Raw genomic sequence first — 25,370 nt, forward strand, 5'->3', positions numbered from 1 at the left:
TGCATTGTTAGTTATTTCTTGGTCTTTAGACAGATTGATTTTTAATGATTATCTGTTTTTCTTCCTGCAGGCCGCTATGCCTTGGTTGTTGCAGGGGACATTGCAGTCTACGCCTCAGGAAGTGCCAGACCTACAGGGGGCGCTGGTGCCGTGGCGATGCTGGTTGGGCCTAATGCTCCGTTAGCCTTTGAGCGAGGTCAGAAAGTTTATTAATGAGTAACACATACCATGATTAGTATCATCCTGTATATGATAAGACCCCCACTCAATTGGTCGACTCTGAAAAGTAGTGATAGGCTGTCACTGTCAGTGACTACGTTTCAATGCACTAATTTAGTTGGATTTCTCAAATTAATTTGGCTTAAAATAAGTACTCTACAAGCAAAAACACCCTGAAACACCCGATTGGCTTTTGAAAAGTTGGACTAACACACCTAGATTATGCGATTGAAAACCAGATCTCGAGGGACTGAGCATGCACAAGTCTCAATGCCCAAGATATAACCCGGAAGCAGATCCCATTGAATCAAAATATAGGCAACAACTGGAATGAAGAGGAGACTATATTTACTTCACAAATAAAAAGAATGGAACATTTGGAAGTGCACCGATGGGGGGGGGGACAGATTTTATTAAGAAGGTAGCTAAGGAAATAGAGAATGTCGGCTTTATTCGGACTCCAGAACAAATATGTGTGATATCATGGAAGAAAATGAAGCAGGTATCTTACAAGGCAAATAAGAAAGCTTACACAAACCTTTTCATGCTGCATTTGTGCACTCCAAACTGATTAGCAGTGACTCTGTTTTCCACACAATTGTCAAGCTAGTGCAGAACAATAGTAACCCTCATTTGAAGCGGTATTAGGGCAGTAACAGTCTTTTCCTTCGGACCAAAAACTCCTTCCATCAATCCACAGAGCTTTTTGAATGAACTTTTGAGTTATTCAAACCTTTTCTTTCCATTCTCCATCCAAAAATTCCTTTAAAACAACTCTCTCCCACCAGTTTTTGTTTAAGACCCACATTCAGCAGCTCCGAGACCTTCTTGGTATTAGTGGAATGTTCGTGGCACAATCTCAGATTGCTGGCTGTCCTGAACTCCATGTTTATATGGCCACTTCAAACAGCAACTAAATTACAAAGCTCAAACTAGCAAGAACAATCAATACACCCACAACTAGGGTTGTACGGTATACCGGTACTAGTATAGTCTCGCGGCACTAATTAATCAAAAACAGTACTATACTCTGTTTGGAAAATACCGATTCCCAATTTTTTAATATATTTTTTCTTAACTGGCATGACATTGCTGGGTTTATGAGCAGAGGAGCGTATTAGGCAGCGCACAATCACGGAGTACTTACAAGCAGACAAGGTGTGTAGACAGAAAAGGGAGAATGGATGCATTTTGGTCTAAAAACTGACGATAAAGGTGACTATATAACACTGAAACGCCCTCAGGAAGAGGTGCTTTAAGACATGGCTAGCAGCTAACATCCATCCTTGCCTCCATGGTGACGAATAAAGTAAGTTTCTTACAAGTATCATCTCTGCAGGACGAGGAATAGCTAAACATGCTTCATTACACACGTTAGCAGAGAAATTAGTTTGTTTGCTTACTTACTACTAAAAAAAGTTGTCTAGTATGTTGTTCACTATTTCATTTAAGGACAAATTTGTTCTTCGATTGCAATAAGAAATATATGTTTAATTTACCGTAAGATTCTTGGTTAAAATAAAGCCAATAATGTCATTTTTTTGTGGGCCCCTTTATTTAGAAAAGTATCAAAACACATTTTGGTGCCAGTACCAAAATATTGGTATCGGGACAACCCTACCTACAACACATCATCGATATAACATTAATCTACAAACAGTGGTTGCAACTTGAGAGGCTCCCTATTTTATTTACTGCTTCAAGTTGCCTCTTTACTCATCAAGCTCAGAACAGCACAGCACACTTCTCCCCTTCATAATAATAGCACTGTGCGCCACACCCGGTCTGACTGCGCTAACAAAATAAAGGTTTCAAAAAAGTACCTTACACAACAAGCATGATGTACTTGAAGCACTTTTTGATACATTTATACAATTATTATGCTTAGACCTAAAATACTGGTCAAAATTGTCAAAAGATGTATTGTACCAATAAGTGTAGATTTTTGCATTTAACTAACAGACATTTTATTACATTTTATTTAAATATAGTTAAAGTTTTTTTATTGTTGTTTAAATTTATTGTTATTGCTGTTGCTATTATTTTACTTGTTGTGGTTTATTCGCTATTCATTTATATCCAGGTTTGTTTTTACTTTATTGAAAGTTGAGTTTTGGTGCTACAATAAAGACTCATGTTTTCAAAATAATGTTTAATCCTGATTACACAATCACTCAAAATAATCTTTTTTTTTGTCATGATCTTCCAGCCGTATCTTCAAAGCCAAACAGGACATAAAAGTCCTTATGTTTTTGAAGGGTACAAAAACTTTTTGTATTCATATTTTTTTTTACTTTCTTTGCTCCCATTTTTTAAATTTCCGTCCTGAATAAACATATTAAACATGTAATCTTTTTAATTTAAATTCTAACCTTTTTTGAAGGCCTTTTGTTCAGATAATGTCCCAGGTTTTAATTAGTAAAATAACTCCCGTTGTGCAAATTTATATTAATTGAAAGCTGTGACATCATGTGATCAAAAGCCCTTCAAAGAGTTAAAATAATAAAAACATCACATTTGATTTGGTATTTTTGTTAGAGCTCAAGAGAATTGAGCAAAGTAAGTAAAAGAATATGTATTCAAAATATGTTTATGCCCTTTGAAAAAATGACTTTTTTATCCTGTTTGGCTTTATGCATTGTGGAATAACTGCAAGTGAAAGAAATGGACATTTTATTTAACGTGAAAAAAACTTTCTTTGGATTAATCCTGTATAATGGAGCGACAACAAAAATGATGGCCCAAAATGTACTAAAAGGACAAAGAATAACCTTTTAATGAATTGATATTATAAGATTTTGCTGAGGGCCAATAAAAAAAACAGCTTCAGGCACTTTGGACACCCCTGTCTAATATACTATGTTTCTTTGTGGTAAAGTACAAGGATCCAGACAAGTACAGTTTGAATTATTTTGGAGTCTTATTGCTTTTTATTCTGAATCTTAGTCGAATATAACTGTAAAGGAGCGACTGCAATACAGCTGGCCAAGTTCGACTGCGTACATGCATGTATTTATATAAACTGAGGTTCATCGAAAAAAACATGAATTGTAGTGATCACAAACTTTGTGTCTTGTACAGGTCTACGGGGAACGCACATGCAGCATGCGTACGACTTTTACAAACCTAACCTGATGTCGGAGTATCCTGTGGTGGATGGCAAGCTATCCATCGAGTGTTACCTGAGTGCCTTGGACCGCTGTTACTCGCTCTACCGAAACAAGATCCATGCTCAGTGGCAAAGAGGTTAGTTGGAAAAAGTAACTGAAATGGACTGAGTGATACGGTGAAAGTTTCTGCCTCACAGGCTGGAGGCTGTGAGTTTTAATCTTGTCTCTGACCTCTCTGGGGGGGGGTTAGCACCTTCCACAGTTCTGTCAACATACTTGTTTTTCCAGACTGCAAAACTGGTGAATGTGATGTCTATGGATGTTCTCATTCATCCAGGTCATTGTATTCTCAGAAGATTCAATCGATTGCAATTGGACTGTTTGGTTTGTTTTAGAAGACGTTTCGCCTCTCATCCGAGCTTCATCAGTTCATGCTCATAGACTTAGATAGGTCAGATCTAGTCCAGCGATTGGTGCCAAAACTCCAAATATTTATACTCCAACACCAGGAGAGTGTGCCTGGGCAAGGATGGTTCCACCGTATCGTAGTGAGCGAAACAACTGTTGAGAAGCAAACGAGCAATCTTGATGCCAACGACTGTCGTTAAAGTGTAATTTCCCTTCGTTTCATTGAGGTATTGTTTGTTTGGCAGATCGGTCGCTGTGGATCCACCACTATCGGCCTAAAATGGTCCGACTCAATGACGTTAGCATTCCATTCAGTTGTAAACAAATGGCAAAAAGGAGCATCTTTGACCAATGTTTCTAAATCCTGTTATTTGTTGGAGGCTAAATTGCAGAATATATGTGGGAGATAGGTGGTGTTGCAGACCACATCCTCTGTTCAGGGAGCTTAGGTTCTACCCGCATTCTTCGATTGAACAGTCAGAGGCCAGGACTTCCTTTTAAAGATTTGACAACATTTATTTTGCAAAGTCAGCGAGCTATGACTGCATGAAATAATTATTCTTTCATCTTATAGTCCATGCAAAACAAAGTCGATCAGGGCCAGACAACTTCATGGTCGTACGAAGGTGGGGGTGTGTCCAAGGGATGATAGTGTAGGTGGCTTTGGCACAACACAGCCTTTTTGGAGCCATTCGTTGATAAGAGGGGGTTGTGTTTGTCATTAAAATTAGTTTTGGAGTTTATGGGGGGGGGTATCTGTTTTGGCCCTGCAATGAGGTGGCGGCTTGTCCAAAGTGTACACCGCCTTCCGCCCAAATGCAGCTGGGATAGGCTCCAGTACCCCCGCAACCCCAAGAGGGACACGCGGTAGAAAATGGATGCATGGATGGGACACAGAGAGTCAACATTATAATCAAATCAAATCAAATCAACTTTATTTATAAAGCACATTTAAAATTTACCACAGGGGTAGCCAAAGTGCTGTACAATGAGCAGGTTAAAAGATAAAACGAGTACCGAGCAAACACAACACAACACAAACAGAACATGATAAAAAATAAATAATTAAAATAGAATTAATAAAAACATAAAAACATAAAAACAGGATCACAGCAGGTGTATTATGGGGCGCCATTGCAGGATGGATATCACTCAGTGTTAAAAGCCATGGAATAAAAGTATGTTTTTAAGAGAGATTTAAAAACAGGAAGAGAGGAGGCTTGTCTAACACTCAGGGGTAGGTCGTTCCAGAGCTTGGGAGCAGCAACGGCGAAAGCTCTGTCACCTCTAAGCTTCAGCCTTGTGTCAGGGACCGTCAACAGCAGCTGATCGGCTGATCTTAAGGATCGGGAGGGGCAGTAAGGCTGAAGGAGGTCGGAGAGATAGGTTGGCGCGAGGTTGTTTAGACATTTAAAAACAAATAAAAGGAGTTTAAAATGTATTCGGTAACGCACAGGGAGCCAGTGAAGGGACGCTAAAATAGGGGTGATGTGCTCACGTCTGCGGGTCTGTGTTAGCAGACGAGCAGCAGAGTTCTGTACGAGCTGCAGGCGGGCGAGGGAGGCCTGGCTAATGCCAACATACAGGGCATTACAGTAATCAAGACGAGTCGAGATAAAAGCGTGGATTAATTTCTCAAGATCATGTCTTGATAAAAGCGGTTTCACTTTCGCTATTTGGCGTAATTGATAAAAGCTTTTTTGAACGACGCTGCTGATTTGTTTTTCGAATTTAAAATCTGAGTCAAACTTTACCCCCAGGTTTGTGACAGAGTCGCTGAGATACGGGGTCAGAGTGCCGAGGTCAACGTTGGGGGAGGGAGGGCGACTTGGACCGAACAACATAACTTCTGTTTTGTCTTCATTTAGGCTCAGGAAGTTAGCTGAAAGCCAGACTTTGATGTCGTGCAGGCAGTCAATAAGACTTTGAACCGTGTTATTTTGTGCCATGGGAAAATAAATCTGGCAATCATCGGCATAAAAATGAAATGCAATACTGTACTTCCTAAAAATAGAACCAAGGGGGAGAAGGTAAAGCGCAAATAAAATTGGGGCAAGGATTGAACCCTGGGGGACCCCATGTGGTAAAGGAGCTGTGGACGACATAAAACTGTCTACTTTTACACAAAAACTCCTGTCGGTTATATATATAATAGCCATAACAATTTCATGGTGTTTTCACAATAAGAAGGCCTTGCTCGGAGTCAGTCTGACACATGAAATTGTGCTCAGACAGAGCAAAGGTTGAAAAGAGAGTGAACGTACGTGTAGTGTATTTAAGTATATATTTGCTACAATATTCTACAGATGATTTTTCAACCTTGACGCAGATGGCTTCCCTCACTCCTCTTTCATACCATTCGTCCTCCCTGTCCAGAATTTGTACGTTTTTGTTCTTAAAGGAGTGCTGTTTCTCCTTGGGGTGCAGGTAGACAGCTGAATTTTGGCCTAAAGAGTTCACCCATCTATGCTTTGCCATATGTCTGCTTAGTCGTCGTTTTGTTTCCCCAATATAGTGCATTCATCATTTCACTGGATAGCATCCACCAGATTGTTTTTGTGGGTGTGGGTCTGGTCATTAGGATGCACTAGTCTCTGTCTCAGGGTGTTGCAGAGTTTGAAGTGTACTTGGATATTGTGTTGGTAAAAAATTATTCTGAGTTTTACAGACACATCTGATACATATGGAATGACAATATTTTTGCGTTTGTCACCTGATGTCCAGTGATGTTACTGCTTTCCTCTCCTCAAAGGAGAGGTTTGGGGCTTGGCATTAGAGCTGTCGTCACTTTCAGCCGAGTTTGCTCACTTTCAGTTTCTGTTAGGTTGTTTTTCCATAATGGCTGATTCTGTTGCTGTGATCATATCAACTGTAGGAACCTGATGTGGAGTCATGTCATAGTTCAACCCTTTTGCCAATACATCTTTTTCTGGTTGGGTAAGATTTCTGCTGGACAAATTCTTTACCCATCTATTGTGTAATTCATTATCAATTGAGTTTTTTGCCTTTAAGTAAGTGCTTGCGATGTGGAGGTGTTACTACTAAGTTGTAATGTTTGAAACCATTGTTTTTCTCACTACAATAGGGAAGAACTATTTTTGCTCAGGCTCACCATCCTAATGTTGGAGTATAAATATTTGGGATTTTGACACCATCAGCGAGAATAAATCTGACCAATTCAAGTCTAAGAGTAGATCTGACCAATCAAAGTCTATGAGCATGAACTAATGAAGCCTACTTGGATGAGAGGCGAAACCTCTTTTAAGACAAACCAAACAGTCCAGTTGCGATCGATTGAAGGGTCTGAGAAGGTGAATGTGATTGCTTTGTTGATTTGGAGTACAGTATTGTTTAGTAATGTTACATTGTCTACACTTGTTGTAATCATATATAGTAACATTTCTGCTTGGTATCAAATTGTATAAAAGACAATATATGATATAATTAATATACATTTGGACGGTGATAGAGCTTTTTAATAATATTGTGATAATGCATGTTTATGACTAGGGATGTAACGATAAACGGTATAATGATAAACCTCTGTAAAGCTTCCCACGGTTAATATTACAGTTTTGCTGCACAGTAGCCTTGTGTTTAGAGTGTTCACCCTGAGATCGGTAGGTTGTGAGTTCAAACCCCGGCCGAGTCATACCAAAGACTATAAAATGGGACGCATTACCTCCCTGCTTAGCACTCAGCATCAAGGGTTGGAATTGGGAGTTAAATCACCAGATGATTCCTGAGCGCGGCCACCATTGCTGCTCACTGCTCCCTACTCAGTGGCCTAGTGGTTAGAGTGTCCGTCCTGAGATCGGTAGGTTGGGAGTTCAAACCCCGGCAGAGTCATACCAAAGACTATAAAAATGGGACCCATTACCTCCCTGCTTGGCACTCAGCATCAAGGGTTGGAATTGGGGGTTAAATCACCAAAATGATTCCCGGGCGCAGCCACCGCTGCTGCCCACTGCTCCCCTCACCTCCCAGGGGGTGATCAAGGGTGATGGGTCAAATGCAGAGAATAATTTCGCCACACCTAGTGTGTGTGTGACAATCATTGGTACTTTAACTTTAACTTTAACCTTCACCTCCCAGGGGGTGGAACAAGGGGATGGGTCAAATGCAGAGAGTAATTTTACCACACCTAGTGTGTGTGACTATCAGTGGTACTTTAACTTTAATTTGATTTTAAATTATGTTAAAACCATGATTGTTTACACTGATAAACTCACGGTCCGGTGACACTGCTCATTTACTGGAGAAGCAAGCGAGCGCTATCTAGGGCTAGCTATAAGCATGTAACTGTCTGAGCAACTAAGATATTCAATTATGCACATTAAACCTACAAGCTGTGCTCACTTAGACAGAGAGATCGATATGTACTCGAAGCAATATGACAACCGTAAGTGAATTTGCATGACATCACATAAACCGGACGTGACACACACAACACACGTTTTTTTTCTTTAAAATAAAAAAAGACAAAAAACTTTTACACATTAAAACGGAAGAAGATAAACGCGTTTGAATTTACACATTCAAGTAACAATACTATGGCTCTTCAGTAGCCAGAACAATATTATAATATATGTTTATTTTGCCAAGAAAGTATATTGTGTGACTTTAAATTGATTGCATTTTAATTTTTTGAATAAAACTTTTAGTTTTTTTTTATTTAACCTTTATTTAGTCAGCAAAGTCCCATTTAGATTAAAGAACCCCCTCTTTCAAGGGAGTCCTGGCCAAGAGGCAGCAAAAGATACAGAAACATACTAATACATGTCATACACATTAACAGTTACCATTTAAAAACGTTATCTCAAGTGCTCTCAATCTGGATTTAAAAGCGTTTAACGTTTTCCAGTCTTTTTCAGTAAGATTCAACACTCCTCCGTGTGATTAAGTTAAAAATGTAGGAGAGCATTAGACCAAGGATGACCTTATAAATACAAGTATACCAATGACCCAGCCTCCTGGAGGACAAAGAAGACCATCCCACTCAGGAATACAGCTCACAATGATGGGTCAAGGCCCTAATGTTTGTAATGAACCCCAGAGAAGATTTATCGTGTCAATCTGAAGTAGACATTTCATAAAGCTTGGTTATAAATGTGTGTGATTACTTTTTGAGCACATTCAACAATACCGCGATAATAATAATTATAGTAATTTTAGTGACAATAACCGTGATATGAAATTTTCATAGCGTTACATTCCTATTGATGACATATTCTTGCTATGTCCCACAGATTTCACAGCAACAAGCAAATGATCGCGTCCTCAGCGCAATGTAGCGTTGCTGTTAGCTCAGCGGCTAACTAATCCTCACCTCCATGCAACAAATAAGTTTAGTTTCTTGCAAGGACGAGGAATGGCTAAACATGCTACACTACACACCAGAAGAGACTTCATAAGTGTTCAAAACGTGCATTGCCTGTGTCACAGCACACGTCAAGTCGTGCCTATTAACTTCCAATTTTAGATTATTTCAACAAGAATTGCCAAAATTATTGGCCTGCGAAATGTCCAATTGCTTGGGAATATTTTTACTGCAGGAAGCTGCAGTATATATCACAATATAGATTTTAGGCCATATCCCCCATGCTTGGTATCGAATCAGATTGATACGCTTAATAGGATGTGTTGTGGTTTGCTCAGGTATTAGCAGGTATTAACAGAAAATTCTACAAAGTATAAAAAAGTAGCATCTGTCTTATCTACTTGTCTTTATTTATGTATTTTACTGGGAAGACCAAGTGTTTCTAAACAGGAGACTTTAACCATGTTTGGCAATATATGTACTGTTGCAGCCCTAGTGTTCAGTAAGATGTACATAATTCCATTAAAAACCTCTAAAGGCTTAGTGGCCACATGCATGGACAGCACCTTTTAGCTCTTATTTCCAAAATTGTGTACATTCCTGAATTGGGGCCTTATGGCCGATTATGTGGACACTTATACTGCCATCTAGTGGAATTTGGAAAAAAAGTGTAAAAATAAGAATTAGCATGTGACTAAACATGAAGTACACAAACATGGACTAACATCATATGAAAAGATGATTCTTAGTTTTTATTCTAATTAGGGTCCAATAAGCCCAAATAGCAAAGAGAAGTAAAAAAAAAAGCATGTAAACAAACAGCTTGGGCCATAAGAGGTTAATTGGGATATACAGGTGCATCTTAAAAAAATATAATATGGTCCAAAATTTATTTGATTTCAGAAGTTTAATTCAGACTAGAGTGTGAAGCAGCAGCTTACAATATATATATATTTTTTACATTTTATGAGGTTGTGAACAGCTGTAAGCAATAATCATCAAAATGAAGATATCCATTCTTAAAATATTTTTAAATATGTGTGCAGTGAATCAATAGAATATAAGATTTTGAGTTTTTGAATTGAACTTCTAGTAAATTAACTTTTATTGGTATTCTAATTAAGATGCACTCATGTTTTGTTTTTGAGTGTTGAAACCTGTTTTTTATTTTCTCAAACCAGCAAAAAAAGACAGAAAAATCAAGTAGTTTTTGCTTTCTTCTATGACAGAGAGCGTGGACAAGCAATTCTCTTTGGAGGACTTTGGCTTTCTTGTCTTTCACTCGCCATATTGCAAGCTGGTGCAGAAGTCTTTGGCTAGACTGATGCTGAACGACTTCCTGAGCCATCCCAGCCCCAACACTGACACGGGACCCTTTAGTGGCCTTGATGCTTTCAGGTGAGCAGTTTCTCCACTTTTTATTTGACCCCTTAATTCGCAAAGCTAATATTTTCAAGCCAAATTTACTGTAAGCCCAATACGCTATTATCAATACACTTTTCACTAAGGCGGCAGGACTATGAGTAGTGCATGTGTGTAGCCTTGCTGTTACCCATCACATTTACTTTTCAGGGCATTCAATAGATCGCAACTGGACTAAATCAGAGTTTTGGCACTAACTGCTAGACTAGATCTTACCTATCTAAGTATATGAGCATGAACTAAAGAAACCTACTTGGATGAGAGGCGAAGACAAACCAAACGGTCTAGTTGCGATCGATTGAAGGCCCTGAGAATACAATGACCTGGATGAGTGGGAACATCCAAAGACACATTTGACGTGTTATACTTAAGCATGAAAAGAACACATGTAACAAATCATTTCAAATAGCTTCATTTGGTATGGTCATCAGTCATCTAAAACAAACACCTCCTGATTTTGATTTTTGTGACACATTGACAATCATTAGGTTTGTTTTTGTATGTTCTCATCATGAATGTGATGTATTTTCCTTATTTGCTTTGTTTAGAGATGTGAAGCCAGAAGAGACTTACTTTGACCGTGATGTTGAGAAGGCCTTTATGAAGGCCAGTACAGACCTGTTTGAAAGAAAAACCAAACTGTCCTTGCTCATCTCCAACCAGAATGGAAACATGTACACTCCCTCAGTGTACGGCTGCCTGGCATCAATCATTGCACAGTAAGTCTTTGCTTGAAATACATCATTCTACAACGTCCGGTTGAAGCCTCTGCACCGGCTCAATCACTCGGCGGCAAACAGACTTATAAGTAGCGGACTGCGTCTAGATCAGGGGTGTCAAACTCATTTTAACTCAGGGGGCTGCATTGCGGAAAATATATTCCCATGTGGGCTGGACTGGTAAAATCATTGCATTAGACTTAAAAATAGAGACAACTTCAGATTGTTTTCTTTGTTTTACTTTGGCCAAAAATAGAACATGCACATTCTGATAATGTACACATTACAAATAATAATAATAATAATAATAATGGATTTGATTTATATAGCGCTTTTCTAGACACTCAAAGCGCTTCACAGAGAAGTGAGAACCCATCATTCATTCACACCTGGTGGTGGTAAGCTACTTTCATAGCCACAGCTGCCCTGGGGTAGACTGACGGAAGCGTGGCTGCCAGTTTGCGCCTACGGCCTCTCCGACCACCACCTATCATTCATTCACCAGTGTAAGCGGCACCGGGGGCAAGGGTGAAGTGTCCTGCCCAAGGACAAAACTGCAGCGATTTTGGATGGTAAGAGGCGGGGAGCGAACCTGCAACCCTCAGGTTTCTGGCACGGCCGCTCTACCCACTACGCCATACCAATAATCCTCTTGGCAAAACACTTCAACTTAGTTGAAAATTCTAAGGAAAAAATTGGTGCTGTGAATGAATAACACAATAAACTTAGACTTTGTCTCAGTATATTCACAAAGCCAATAAACTTTAAACACTTCCTGATTAGCATTTTCATGTTGGTAGTTCACCGTTAATAACGTGAACCGAGTGTTTCCTCAAACCGCCGCATTAGTGAAATCCGCAACTGCCACAACACATTCTACACAAGTTACTGTACGTGACGCGAAGGTATACACAAGGCTCTTGATTGCCCGCCACTACGATTTGAAATATAATCGATAAACATTGAATATTAAAAGTATGTGAACCATTCCTACCTTGTTTACTTCCCTGACCTCCTAAAAGGTTTGTAGTCCTTCAGAAATATCTAGCCATCCATCCATTTTCTATCGATGTCCCTCGTGTGAGGCATGTGGTCAGTTCTAACTTTGGTGGACTTTGCCTATTGGATTTGGATGGCACTCCAATTTCTAAAACCGTGGTCTAAAAAATTTGGGGACAATCTTCGGGGCACCTGAATTAAGGACATTTTTGGCGTACCACTGGATGGAGCCCGAGTGGTACATGTACCATAGTTCAAAAAACACTGCTTCAAACCTGCTCCACCCCACATGCCACCCCACTGGTCTGTGCCACCCCTGGCCACACCCTAGACACGCCACTGAAGCAGGCCTGATAGAAAGCACTCCAAATTAAAGTAAGGCTACACTCTTCAAGCTAGCTTGATGCTTATAAGTTGTTAATATACATTGCTTATTGGATAAGCAATATGCATGCTACTGATTAGCATTAGCGATTTACCAACAGCTACACAGTAAGCACACATCAGCTTCATGAACGTGTTTACATGTACAGTTGTCAAACAAGAACTTATCATTTTGTGTTCCAGACACACATCATCACAGTTGGCAGGTCAGAGGATTGGGCTCTTCTCTTATGGATCAGGATGTGCAGCAACGTTATATTCTCTTAGGGTCTCACAGGATCACACACCTGGTAAGTGGCCTGCAATCACACTTGTGCTCAGAAGTTGACACACTCATTGTAGGCATGATTGTCATCTTCATATGTTTTTTTTTTTTGCACTTTCACATTTTGTTGATCCAAAGAGTGCTTCAAACCATCTCATGATGCCAAATAAACTTTCTAGATGCACTCAATAATGGGCACTGATAACAAGTTCATTATAAAGTTAAGACTTTCTGCAACCTTCCACACCACTTGTTAGATTTAGGTTTATGTATGGTTTATGGATCTTCCAATCAGAGGTCTATGCTGATACCGATTATCCATGATTATGGCGTTATATTTGTGTCATAATTTTGAGGTCGCAAAGGCAGATTTTGACAGAAAAATGTTCTGCAAGCGCAGACATTATATTTTAAAAATAAATTAAACTCAAGCGAAAAATGTAAATGTTTGAGCGGATATAAATGTGTTTTGTACACAATAAAAGTGTTTGCATGTTTGCTAGTTTCCATATTGACATTAAATAATTACTGTTTTCTGCTCAGTCCGACCGATGCGCTCTCTTGCGCCCCCTCTCTTCCGCTTTTTCCACCTCACCCCTCTGCGCATTCTGATTTTTTTTTTACTCTCGCTCAGATTTCTGCTTTGGCATTTCAGCAATAAAATGTTTTTAGGATGAAGGGGATACATATTATTTCAGCATATTTATGTGTTTGCAGAAAATGTGTCCCTATGCAGTCATAAGTACAAAACAAAATGGACAGATTATCAAAATTATTTATTTGGGTATAAATGTTACAGGTTACATTACCAGCAACATATTTGACAATCAAGGCATGAACGTAACAATCCACATTTTGTATCCTATCACTAATCGGCAGCGTAAGTACGTAGTGCCCTAACACGGAAATGTTGCCTCTTAACACGGTACATAGCTCCGTCCCCTCTGAAGTCATGCGCTATTGGGACATCCACTGGACAGAAAATATGTTTATTTAATTAATGAATTTCAGCTTATTTTTATTTTAACACTTAGCAAACTCATCTCACGGGCAGGACAAAACCTGTTCACGGGTGGGCTGTATCAATCACTCAATCAATCAATGTTTATTTATACAGTCCTAAATCACAAGTGTCTCAAAGGGCTGCACAAGCCACAACGACATCCTCGGTACAGAGCCCACATAAGGGCAAGGAAAAACTCACCCCAGTGGGACGTTGATGTGAATGACTATGAGAAACCTTGGAGAGGACCGCATATGTGGGTAACTCCCCCCCCCCTCTAGGGGAGACCGAATGCAATGGATGTCGAGTGGGTCTGACATAATATTGTGAGAGTCCAGTCCATAGTGGATCCAACATAATAGTGAGAGTCCAGTCCATAGTGGATCCAACATAATAGTGAGAGTCCAGTCCATAGTGGGGCTAGCAGGAAACCATCCCGAGCGGAGACGGGTCAGCACCGCAGAGATGTTCCCAACCGATACACAGGCGAGCGGTCCACCCCAGGCCCCAACTCTGGACAGCCAGCACTTTATCCATGGCTGTACATTTGACACCACTACTCTAGACTCTAGACCGCCACAAAAAATCAAACATTCTGTGTTAACATGAACTTTGGCAGAGCACGACGAATTGCCATCTAAACCGGCAATGTGTGAATGCCCCTTTCTGCTGCAACACGGTTCCATCTACACTTTTTAAACTTTACTAAGCACTTATTTCTTGGTGTTTTTTCAAGTTCTTTTAGCGTTTAGCTGAGCTATTATCATGCCTGCTCTTGGTTAGCTCTGTGTGTTTAACGTGTTTAGCCTCATTCTTCCAGTGATAATGCTATTTATTATGATACTAAGGTACCTAGAAATGCAGTTTATTTTCCATAATGGTGGTGATTATTATTAACCTAGGGGAGCGTCTCCACACTGTCGCTGGAGCCACATAGTAAGTTGCTAGCTCCATAGTCTGGATATAGTTCACCTTGTATGAAAAATTCTAAAATTGAATTAGATTAATTTAAATGTGTCCACCCAATTCTTTTTTATTTATTTTTTATTTATTTTTTTAAACATTGTATTATCTTTCAAAAAGAATGGTTCAATAAATCATGAAGTATTTCAAGGAATATGAAATTCATGGCCATGAGTGTACAGTACATCTGGAAAGCATTCATTTTCTTAATCAATTCATTTTTCACTTCAAACAGCCCATAATGAAAACCTAAAATAAGTTGCAAGTATTCACAGCCTTTGAAGAACTGTTACATCAAATATGTGACATGCACATGCACTGCACGTAAACTATATCAATTGTGTGACGAAATTAAAACCTAAAGAATAGTAGAAACTGAATATTTTTGTATGACTTGATTTCAGGTTCAGCTCTTGACAAACTTCTTTGTAGCATGAGTGACCTAAAGAGCAGACTGGAGTCCAGGAAGAAGGTTTCACCTGCTGTGTTCTCTGAAAATATGATGCTTCGAGAGCAGACCCATCACCTCGGTAAGATGTTTTTCCTTGTCACTTACATTCTTAGTATCTGTGCAAAACATGCTTTTCTATGCATCCATGTTCTTCTTGGACGTATGCACTTTAATTGGGAGTGGTCTTTTTGTGCAGTCAACAATAAGTTCACAAGAGAAGATGAAGCCAGAGCGAGAGGGCTGCGTCTTATCCAATCTTTACATCATCAATTAGACCATTTCATAATAAAGAAGCCAACATTTCTTCAAGTGTAAGATCAAATGGAACTTTCTAGAAGAAGACACTTTTAAACCGTGACATGGTGCCATAGCCAATCCCTGTTGGGTAGAAATTTATCAAACAAACCCTAAACCTAATTTTTTAATTACATTTGAATAGGGATGTTACTTATTTCTTTTCACGGTGGCAGAGGGGTTAGTGCATCTGCCTCACAATACGAAGGTCCTGAGTAGTCTTGGGTTCAATCCCGGGCTCGGGATCTTTCTGTGTGGAGTTTGCATGTCCTCCCCGTGACTGCGTGGGTTCCCTCCGGGTACTCCGGCTTCCTCCCACTTCCAAAGACATGCACCTGGGGATAGGTTGATTGGCAACACTAAATTGGCCCTAGTGTGTGGATGTGAGTGTGAATGTTGTCTGTCTATCTGTGTTGGCCCTGTGATGAGGTGGCGACTTGTCCAGGGTGTACCCCGCCTTCCGCCCGATTGTAGCTGAGATAGGCTCCAGCGCCCCCCGCGACCCCAAAGGGAATAAGCGGTAGAAAATGGATGGATGGATGGATGGTTATTTTGACCAAAAGGATCACGGTTATCATTATCGCGGTATTTTTTAATGTGCTCAAAATTTTTAAAAAGTACTTATACTAAAAAAAATTGCCATGTTTTATTTTAAAAAACACAGACAACCCATCCAAAATGATTTCCTTTGTCGAAGAAACATTATTGTGGATAAAAAAAAATGTTTCATGGACCTCAAATATAAACTGAATGTGCATATGGAAACACAAGCATTATAAACAAAGTAATATGGCAGAAAGAAAAATAACATAAATAAATAAAATTAATGTGAAAATTGTGAAAGATAGCACTTTGTGGACATAACAGATTAAAACAAATGTAAGAATCATGCAAAGTGGCACTTAATGACAAAAGACGTAATTGCACTTTTTGTCCATACAGATAAATTAGTGTTCATGTATGAGATCAAAATAATAAGTAAGATAATTTTTTTATCAATATTGAAATCACGATTATTGATTATGTTGGTTAAAACAGAGTTGGGATGTGGTCTGAACACAACAGGATCATGTAGTTTGTAATGTCTAATAAAAAGGTAATACATGTTATTCATATATTTAAAGACAAAAATGTGTCATCTTTTTCTCATTACATGATGCCTTTATCTCTATTTTTACATTTTGATAGATGTATTTTTAAAGTTATGTACATAACAGATCCATTTGTACATAACAGATCCATTAAGAGTTTTAGCAGAACTATGTTGTATACAAATGAACTATACAAAATATAACATTAACACAATTCTATGTCACATGAATGTTTTTTAAAGTAATAACTCTGACATTAAAAAACACAAGTCATTTAAAAAAACATGGTGTTTACTTTTTGATACCAATACAAAACAAATAGCAGTTTGGCTAATAAAAAAGTCTAATAAACAAGCTTTGTTCTTCTCTAACACCAAGTTTGGTCAACAAAAATAAAGAGGAATGATACCTCTCGCATCGAATACACAATCTTTACAACCTGCGTTCAATTTGATTAGATTACAAAACTTTATAGCTAGTATTTATTTCAGCACTGATAAAGTTTGCAGTTAAATAAAATTAATTTTGAAATTAATTTTGCGTCGGGGGGGCTTCGCCTGCGGTCCCTGGACCCTGAAAAGTTGGCAGGAATGAAAATGCATTAGTAAATTAATTTTGCGTCGGGGGGCTTCGCCTGCGGTCCCTGGACCCTGAAAAGTTGGCAGGAATGAAAATGCATTAGTAAATGACGTTTTTTCTGTAATAAAACATTTAAACAATATTATAAACCGTCGGGAATTTTACCGCGATTTATCATTATGCCGTTTACCGTTATATCCCCACATTTGAATAAGAATGGATGAAAATACATACAGTTTTCTTCCTGGTTTATAGCTTTGGTAGGCAGGTAAGACTTTGATTGACAAATGGTGGAGCACCGCATACACCGCTGTAGTGCAATTGCTCCTCCACAGTTACTTTTGGAATGTGCACATGTAACTAACACCGAGACAAACACTAGCACACAACATACCTGACTGTTGTGCAATCGCTCCTCCAAAGTTACGTTTGGAATGTGCATATGTAGCCAACACCGAGACAAACAGGTGAACACAATGTAGCTGACTGTAGTGCGATCGCTCCAACAAAGTTACGTTTGGAATGTGCATATGTAACCAACACAGATAAAAACAGGTGCACACAATTTAGCTGACTGTAGTGCGATCGCTCCTCCAAAGTTACTTTTGGAATGTGCACGTGTAACCAACACCGAGACAAACAGGTGCACACAATGTAGCTGACTGTAGTGCGATCGCTCCTCCAAAGTTACTTCTGGGATGTGCATGTGTAACCAACACAGAGACAAACAGGTGCACACAATGTAGCTGACTGTAGTGTGATCGCTCCTCCAAAGTTACTTATGGAATGTGCATGTGTAACCAACACCGAGACAAACGGGTGCACACAATGTAGCTGACTGTAGTGCGATTGCTCCTCCAAAGTTACTTTTGGGATGTGCATGTGTAACCAACACAGAGACAAACGGGTGCACACAATGTAGCTGACTGTAGTGCGATCGCTCCTCCAAAGTTACTTTTGGGATGTGCATGTGTAACCAACACAGAGCCAAACAGGTGCACACAATGTAGCTGACTGTAGTGTGATCGCTCCTCCAAAGTTACTTTTGGAATGTGCATGTGTAACCAACACCGAGACAAACGGGTGCACACAATGTAGCTGACTGTAGTGCGATTGCTCCTCCAAAGTTACTTTTGGGATGTGCATGTGTAACCAACACAGAGACAAACGGGTGCACACAATGTAGCTGACTGTAGTGCGATCGCTCCTCCAAAGTTACTTTTGGAATGTGCATGTGTAACCAACACCGAGACAAACGGGTGCACACAATGTAGCTGACTGTAGTGCGATTGCTCCTCCAAAGTTACTTTTGGGATGTGCATGTGTAACCAACACAGAGACAAACGGGTGCACACAATGTAGTTGACTGTAGTGCGATCGCTCCTCCAAAGTTACTTTTGGGATGTGCATGTGTAACCAACACCGAGACTAACAGGTGCACACAATGTAGCTGACTGTATTGCGGTAGCTACTTCAAAGTTACGTTTGGAACGTGCATATGTAACCAACACCGAGACAAACAGGTGCACACAATGTAGCAGACTGTAGTGCGATCACAGTTACCGTTTTTTCGGACTATAAGTCGCAGTTTTTTTCATAGTGCGACTTGTATATGTTTTTTTCCTTTTTTATTATGCATTTTCGGCAGGTGCGACTTATACTCCGAAAAATACGGTACTTTTGACAAACTTTGATCATAAAAAGCAGTAGAAAGACTTATCAACATGTCTAACAATTTCTCACCAGCTCTCAATTTTATCTTTGGAGGAGTGATCACAATAATTAAATGACACCTCTTTTATTTGACTTTTTTGATAGTTATTTGAAATACAACTGGTGGAGCGATCGTAATACATTCATTTACGCTTCACAAATGTATGTGTGCACAGGTTAATGTCTGTGATTCTCAACCCAATAAACACCTCCAGCCCGGCTCCAACACACACGCACACACATATAGTGTGCACGTTCATGTGCTCATCCCAAATATAACTGGAGATGAGTGATAGAACTACAATTTGCTATACTGCGTGAATGCCACTCATAGTCAGCCCAATACAACACATGCTGTACATGTGCATGTGGGCATCCCAATGCAAATGCATTAGCGTTGACTGTGCACATGTGTCTGTTTATGTTGATGGTTGTTAGATCATTACCTTTTAAAGATTTGCATTTAAACATGACAATAGAAGCTAATTAAATAAGGAATAAGAAAACTAGTTTGGTCGAATATAAAGCAAGAAGACATTTTCTTCATTATCTTCAACATCTTCTGTCTTTTAGGATAGCGTTCATGTCTTGCAACTACAGATGTCCGATATTATCGGCCGATAAATGCTTTAAAATGTAATATCGGAAATTATCGGTATCTGTTTCAAAAAGTAAAATTTATGACTTTTTAAAACGCCGCAGTACGGAGTGGTACACGGACGTAGGGAGAAGTACAGTGCAGTTGCGTCTAACAGTCATACTTGCCAACCCTCCCGATTTTCCCGGGAGACTCCCAAATTTCAGTGCCCCTCCCGAAAATCTCCCGGGGCAACCATTTTCCCGAATTTCTCCCGATTTCCACCCAGACAACAATATTAGGGGCGTGCCTTAATGGCACTGCCTTTGCGTGCCGGCCCGGTCACATAATATCTACGGCTTTTCACACACAACAAGTGAATGCAAATGCATACTTGGTCAACAGCCATACAGGTAACACTGAGGGTGGCCGTATAAACAACTTTAATACTGTTACAAATATGCGCCACATGTGAACCCACACCAAACAAGAATGACAAACACATTTTGGGAGAACATCCGCACAGTAACACAACATAAACACAACAGAACAAATACCCAGAACCCCTTGCAGCAGTAACTCTTCCGGAACGCTACAATATACACCCCCCGCTATCCCCTATCCCCCCACCTCAACCCCACCCACCTCAACGTCCTCATGCTCTCTCAGGGAGAGCATGTCCAAAATTCCAAGCTGTTGTTTTGAGGCATGTTAAAAAAAATAATGCACTTTGTGACTTCAATAATAAATATGGCAGTGCCATGTTGGCATTTTTTTCCATAACTTGAGTTGATTTATTTTGGAAAACCTTGTTACATTGTTTAATGCATCCAGCGGGGCATCACAACAAAATTAGGCATAATAATGTGTTAATTCCACGACTGTATGTATCGGTATCAGTTGATATCGGAATCGGTAATTAAGAGTTGGACAATATAGGAATATCGGATATCGGCAAAAAAGCCATTATCGGATATCTCTACTCGCAACCATCGCTATTCTCTTCATAGCATGACTTACGTGTTTTTTTCTTCTAGCCGGCTACATCCCTCAAGGCTGCGTGGAGGATCTGTTTCCAGGAACGTGGTACTTGACGCGGGTGGATGACAAACACCGCAGAGAATATGCCAGAAGACCTGCGGACGACAACCTGCCTTCAGAGCCTGAGCGTGTTCACTGCTGCGACGCTCAGCAGGTATAGCTTTCTTCTTCTCACACCGTCAACTGTACTCTGGCTATGCATTCACCTGCTAAACATCTATGGAAGTAGTCCATTTATCACAGAAAACCAATCTCAATGAATCGTTTTCACATTAAACCCAAGAAGAAAATAAATTGGGGCCGTCAAAATTAAGTGAATTATATTTATATAGCGCTTTTTCTCGAGTGACTCAAAGCGCTTTACACAGTGAAACCCAATATGTAAGTTACATTTAAACCAGTGTGGGTGGCACTAGGAGCAGGTGGGTAAAGTGTCTTGCCCAAGGACACAACGGCAGTGACTAGGATGGCGGAAGTGGGGATCGAACCTGCAACCCTCAAGTTGCTGGCACGGCCACTCTATCAACCGAGCTATATCGCCCTTAACACGAGTGTTAACAAAGGTTTCCTTTCACGGCACTATTTTTATATGCAGTATTTTTTTTACACACATTCATTAACTTTTTAATGTGCGCCCTGCGTGACCATCTGTCCATACGGTAGCGGTGCAAAAGCAGCGGCGTTTAGAGATGTCCGATAATATCGGTGTGCCGATAATATCGTCCGATAAATGCTTTAAAATGTAATCTCAAAAATTATCGGTATCTGTTATCTCAGCTACAATCGAGCGGAAGGCGGGGTACACCCTGGACAAGTCGCCACCTCATCGCAGGGCCAACACCGACAGACAGACAACATTCTCACTCACATTCACACACTAGGGCCAATTTAGTGTTGCCAATCAACCTATCCCCAGGTGCATGTCTTTGGAGGTGGGAGGAAGCCGGAGTACCCGGAAGGAACCCACGCAGTCACGGGGAGAACATGCAAACTCCACACAGAAAGATCCCGAGGCCGGGATTGAACTCACGACTACCGTGACCCCGAAGGGAATAAGCGGTAGAAAATGGATGGATGGATGTTTCAAAAAGTAAAATGTATGACTTTTTAAAACGCCGCTGTACGGAGTGGTCCACGGTCATAGGGAGAAGTACAGAGCGCCAATAAACCTTGAAGGCACTGCCTTTGCGTGCCGGCCCAGTCACATAATATCTACGGCTTTTCACACACACAAGGCATACTTGGTCAACAGCCATACAGGTCACACTGAGGGTGGCCGTATAAACAACTTTAACACTGTTACAAATATGCGCCACACTGTGAACCCACAACAAACACATTTCGGGATAACATCCACACCGTAACACAACATAAACACAACAGAACAAATACCCAGAACCCCTTGCAGCACTAACTCTTCCGGGACGCTACGATATACACCCCCCACTACTCCCTACCCAACCCCGCCCACCTCAACCTCCTCATGCTCTCTCAGGGAGAGCATGTCCCAAATTCCAAGCTGCTGTTTTGAGGCACGTTAAAAAAAATAATGCACTTTGTGACTTCAATAATAAATATGGCAGTGCCATGTTGGTATTTTTTTCCATAACTTGAGTTGATTTATTTTGGAAAACCTTGTTACATTGTTTAATGCATCCAGCGGGGCATCACAACAAAATTAGGCATAATAATGTGTTAATTCCACGACTGAAATGCGGTGTCGGGGGACAGACGCAGAAGGAGATTTTTATAACAAAGTTCTAAAGCTTAGTGATGTATCAGATTGTAGGTGCGTTTATTTTTTTACACGTCACGTTCATATTTGGCTGTTTGTTGCATTTTTGTTGCGTTTCACTTGATTGTAAAAAGGGGGTGTGACGTTCATATGTTGTCAATATTCAGTGTTTTATCGTTCATAGTTAATATTGTAAATCCCACATTCTTTAATTTCATGTACATTCTGGGTGTCTCATTCAGTAAAAAAATGTAAAATTAAATTCCGTTTTTAAGGCGGTTTGTCATAACTAGAGATGTCCGATAATATCGGACTGCCGATATTATCGGCCGATAAATGCTTTAAAATGTAATATCGTAAATTATCGGTATCTGTTTCAAAAAGTAAAATGTATGACTTTTTAAAACACCGCTGTGTACACAGACGTAGGGAGAAGTACAGAGCGCCAATAAACCTTAAAGGCACTGCCTTTGCGTGCCGGCCCAATCACATAATATCTACGGCTTATCACACACACAAGTGAATGCAAAGCATACTTGGTCAACAGCCGTACAGGTCATACTGAGGGTGGCCGTATAAACAACTTTAACACTGTTACAAATATGCGCCGCACTGTGAACCCACACCAAACAAGAATGCCAAACACATTTCGGGAGAACATCCGCACCGTAACACAACATAAACACAACAGAACAAATACCCAGAACCCCTTGCAGCACTAACTCTTCCGGGACGCTACAATATACACCCCCCGCTAACTACACCCCCCCCCCGCCCCCCTTCCGATTTTTATATTTTCATAATCGTGAGAAGCCATTATCGAAATAAAAATGTGTTTTATTCTCAAGCCTTATCCTCAACTCACAATTATTTTTAAAATGCGATCAATCATGACTTCATCAAGCAGTATGGATATTGACTTTGTGTAACATGCTGTGTCCTTCCAGCACATCTCAAGCCCAGCCAAGAAGATTCCGCATATTCCCGTCGCCACCGCCACAAATAACAGCACCATCAACAACTGACAGCACGCAGCTCTTCTCCGAGGCATCCGGTGGTCTGGAAACAAGTACAAGGGCTGCAAAGGCCAACGTATGGTTTGGAACTGGAGGACAGCCTTTAGAAACTGCTACTGCAACCTCATCATGACTACAAACTCTAAAGCACAGCAATACAAGCCTCTGTGCTGCAATAAATATCAAGCTGTTATGAAAAAGAGAAGAAATCTTACTCCTGTTGTCAAAGCAAGGAGTGTCGCTCTCATCCCTATAAACTGTAACACACAGCCAAGATAGTATCAGTCCCCTATTTTTTAGTTTCACCACCATCAATCAAATAATACATTCCAACATGCATTCTTTCCTTTTCTAGATTTCAAATAAAAAGTAATTAGATATCACTTAAATGCTAGGAAAGGACATAATCTTTGACAGTATCTGTCTGCACTTGTTTTTAATTTTTATTGTCCGATTGACACAAGTGGAATTAGTCCATCATTGATTGCATGTACTCCTGCCACAATCATAATGCTGTTAGTGGTGTGTAATGGTACTGCAGCATCACTCTTTCCTAATAAGGGCACGCTTCCTGTTCCAATCAAAATGCAACACATCGAACTTCTGCGTCAACAACCTGATTGTTTTTTACACTAAACACTTCGCCAACAAAACATTTTATTTGAAAACACATTTTCAAGTGTCTACAAATGAAAACTTCGACCCAGTTTGTACATTGAAAATAGTAAATAATAATTGCTAAATTAGCAAATTTGTGTAAGACCTCAAAATATATCTCATTATTTTATTTTTACAACATGCCGAGGGTCGCACTGCAGACAAGTACAACAGTCCGAATTTAAAGACTGAATGTAGTAAAGTAAAGTTCAGCCCTTTGAGACACTTGTGATTTAGGGCTATATAAATAAACATTGATTGATTGATTGATTATTGGTTAAAGTACAGTATTAATAGTCCAAGCGTGTAGTCCAGTTGTCCATCTCTACTGAACAATAAAGTCACACTGCTTTCATTTGATCCACTTATCTTTGTTTACGTATTTCACCGGGAAGGCCAAGTTTTCCCAAACAGAAGAGGCTTTTCAAGCTCTGGCTTCTCCTTGGCACTATGGCTAGCAATGACTCATGCTCGCCAAAGACTGGACTATTTGTTTACCTAGTAGACCCTCACTATGGTGTGTGTGTGTGTGGGAAATCGGTATGCCCATGAAGGCGAAAGTACAGAAAAAGTACACTTGGCATTAGAAGTAAGACAGAAGTTGTTGTCATGTGCTGATGAGGTCCTGGCATTTTGTTTTATAGCGTTGTCTTCCTTTTACTGTGCTCCAGTTGTTTGCTGGAAGAAGTAGAGCTCAGGAAAAAGCATGGCTAAGATAAGTCTTAAACTAAGTTGCAGTGGATGATTCTTATTCAGCCTGCTTGCAGTTTAGCCCTTACAAGATCCTTCAAGTATAAAAACGGTTTGTCTTGATGTACCCTCAGAGTTGCCGCCTCCACACACACCAGCATCAAACGTGTGTGTGCCCACATTGCAGTCTCACCACTTGAAATGTAAATGTACAGTATAAACTGTCAATGTATTTATGCTGTGTACATAAGAGTGCGTGGATGATTCTTCGTTTAATCCTCCCTCATTTGTGTAAATCGGAACCAATCAATACATTTATATTCAACATTTGATGTGTTTGTGTTGTTTTCTCCCACCACTTCTCCATTGTACAATTCAAATAGAATTTGCTTTACTTCTTTTGATTTGCATTTTTTTTTTAGTAAACCACTTATAACTGTTGTTTTGAAACAATGAATAGACTACACAAACAAAATTAGGCACTTTCTATACAATTCAATGTTTGACTAAATCAATTTACCTACTGTAATTGACAATAAAAAGACAAATTACATTGCAAACTTGACTCTTCGAAAATAAATTCAACCAATAAAGACAATATTGAATGTTTTTACTAACTGAAAATCAGGAATCCAATGAGAGGAACTAGGTTTCACTTTAATATATATATATTTATTTATGTGTAAAAAAAAAAAAAATTCTTACCAAGAGAAT

General features: G+C 39.8%; 1 protein-coding gene across 1 annotated transcript in view; it reads left to right on the forward strand.

The window, feature by feature from the left end:
* hmgcs1 (3-hydroxy-3-methylglutaryl-CoA synthase 1 (soluble)) overlaps window positions 1-24,986 on the forward strand; it is a 39,718-nt gene extending 14,732 nt beyond the window's left edge. The window contains exons 3-10 of the mRNA XM_061980694.2: window positions 71-196; window positions 3,301-3,465; window positions 10,287-10,455; window positions 11,028-11,198; window positions 12,765-12,871; window positions 15,217-15,342; window positions 20,555-20,712; window positions 23,241-24,986. Of these exons, the coding sequence (XP_061836678.1) occupies window positions 71-196; window positions 3,301-3,465; window positions 10,287-10,455; window positions 11,028-11,198; window positions 12,765-12,871; window positions 15,217-15,342; window positions 20,555-20,712; window positions 23,241-23,318 (1,100 nt within the window). The 3' untranslated portion in view covers window positions 23,319-24,986. The remainder of the gene's footprint in view (window positions 1-70; window positions 197-3,300; window positions 3,466-10,286; window positions 10,456-11,027; window positions 11,199-12,764; window positions 12,872-15,216; window positions 15,343-20,554; window positions 20,713-23,240) is intronic.
* Window positions 24,987-25,370: the final 384 nt, after the last annotated feature.

This window comes from Nerophis lumbriciformis, linkage group LG20 (genome assembly GCF_033978685.3).
Source record: "Nerophis lumbriciformis linkage group LG20, RoL_Nlum_v2.1, whole genome shotgun sequence".
NCBI lineage: Eukaryota > Metazoa > Chordata > Actinopteri > Syngnathiformes > Syngnathidae > Nerophis > Nerophis lumbriciformis.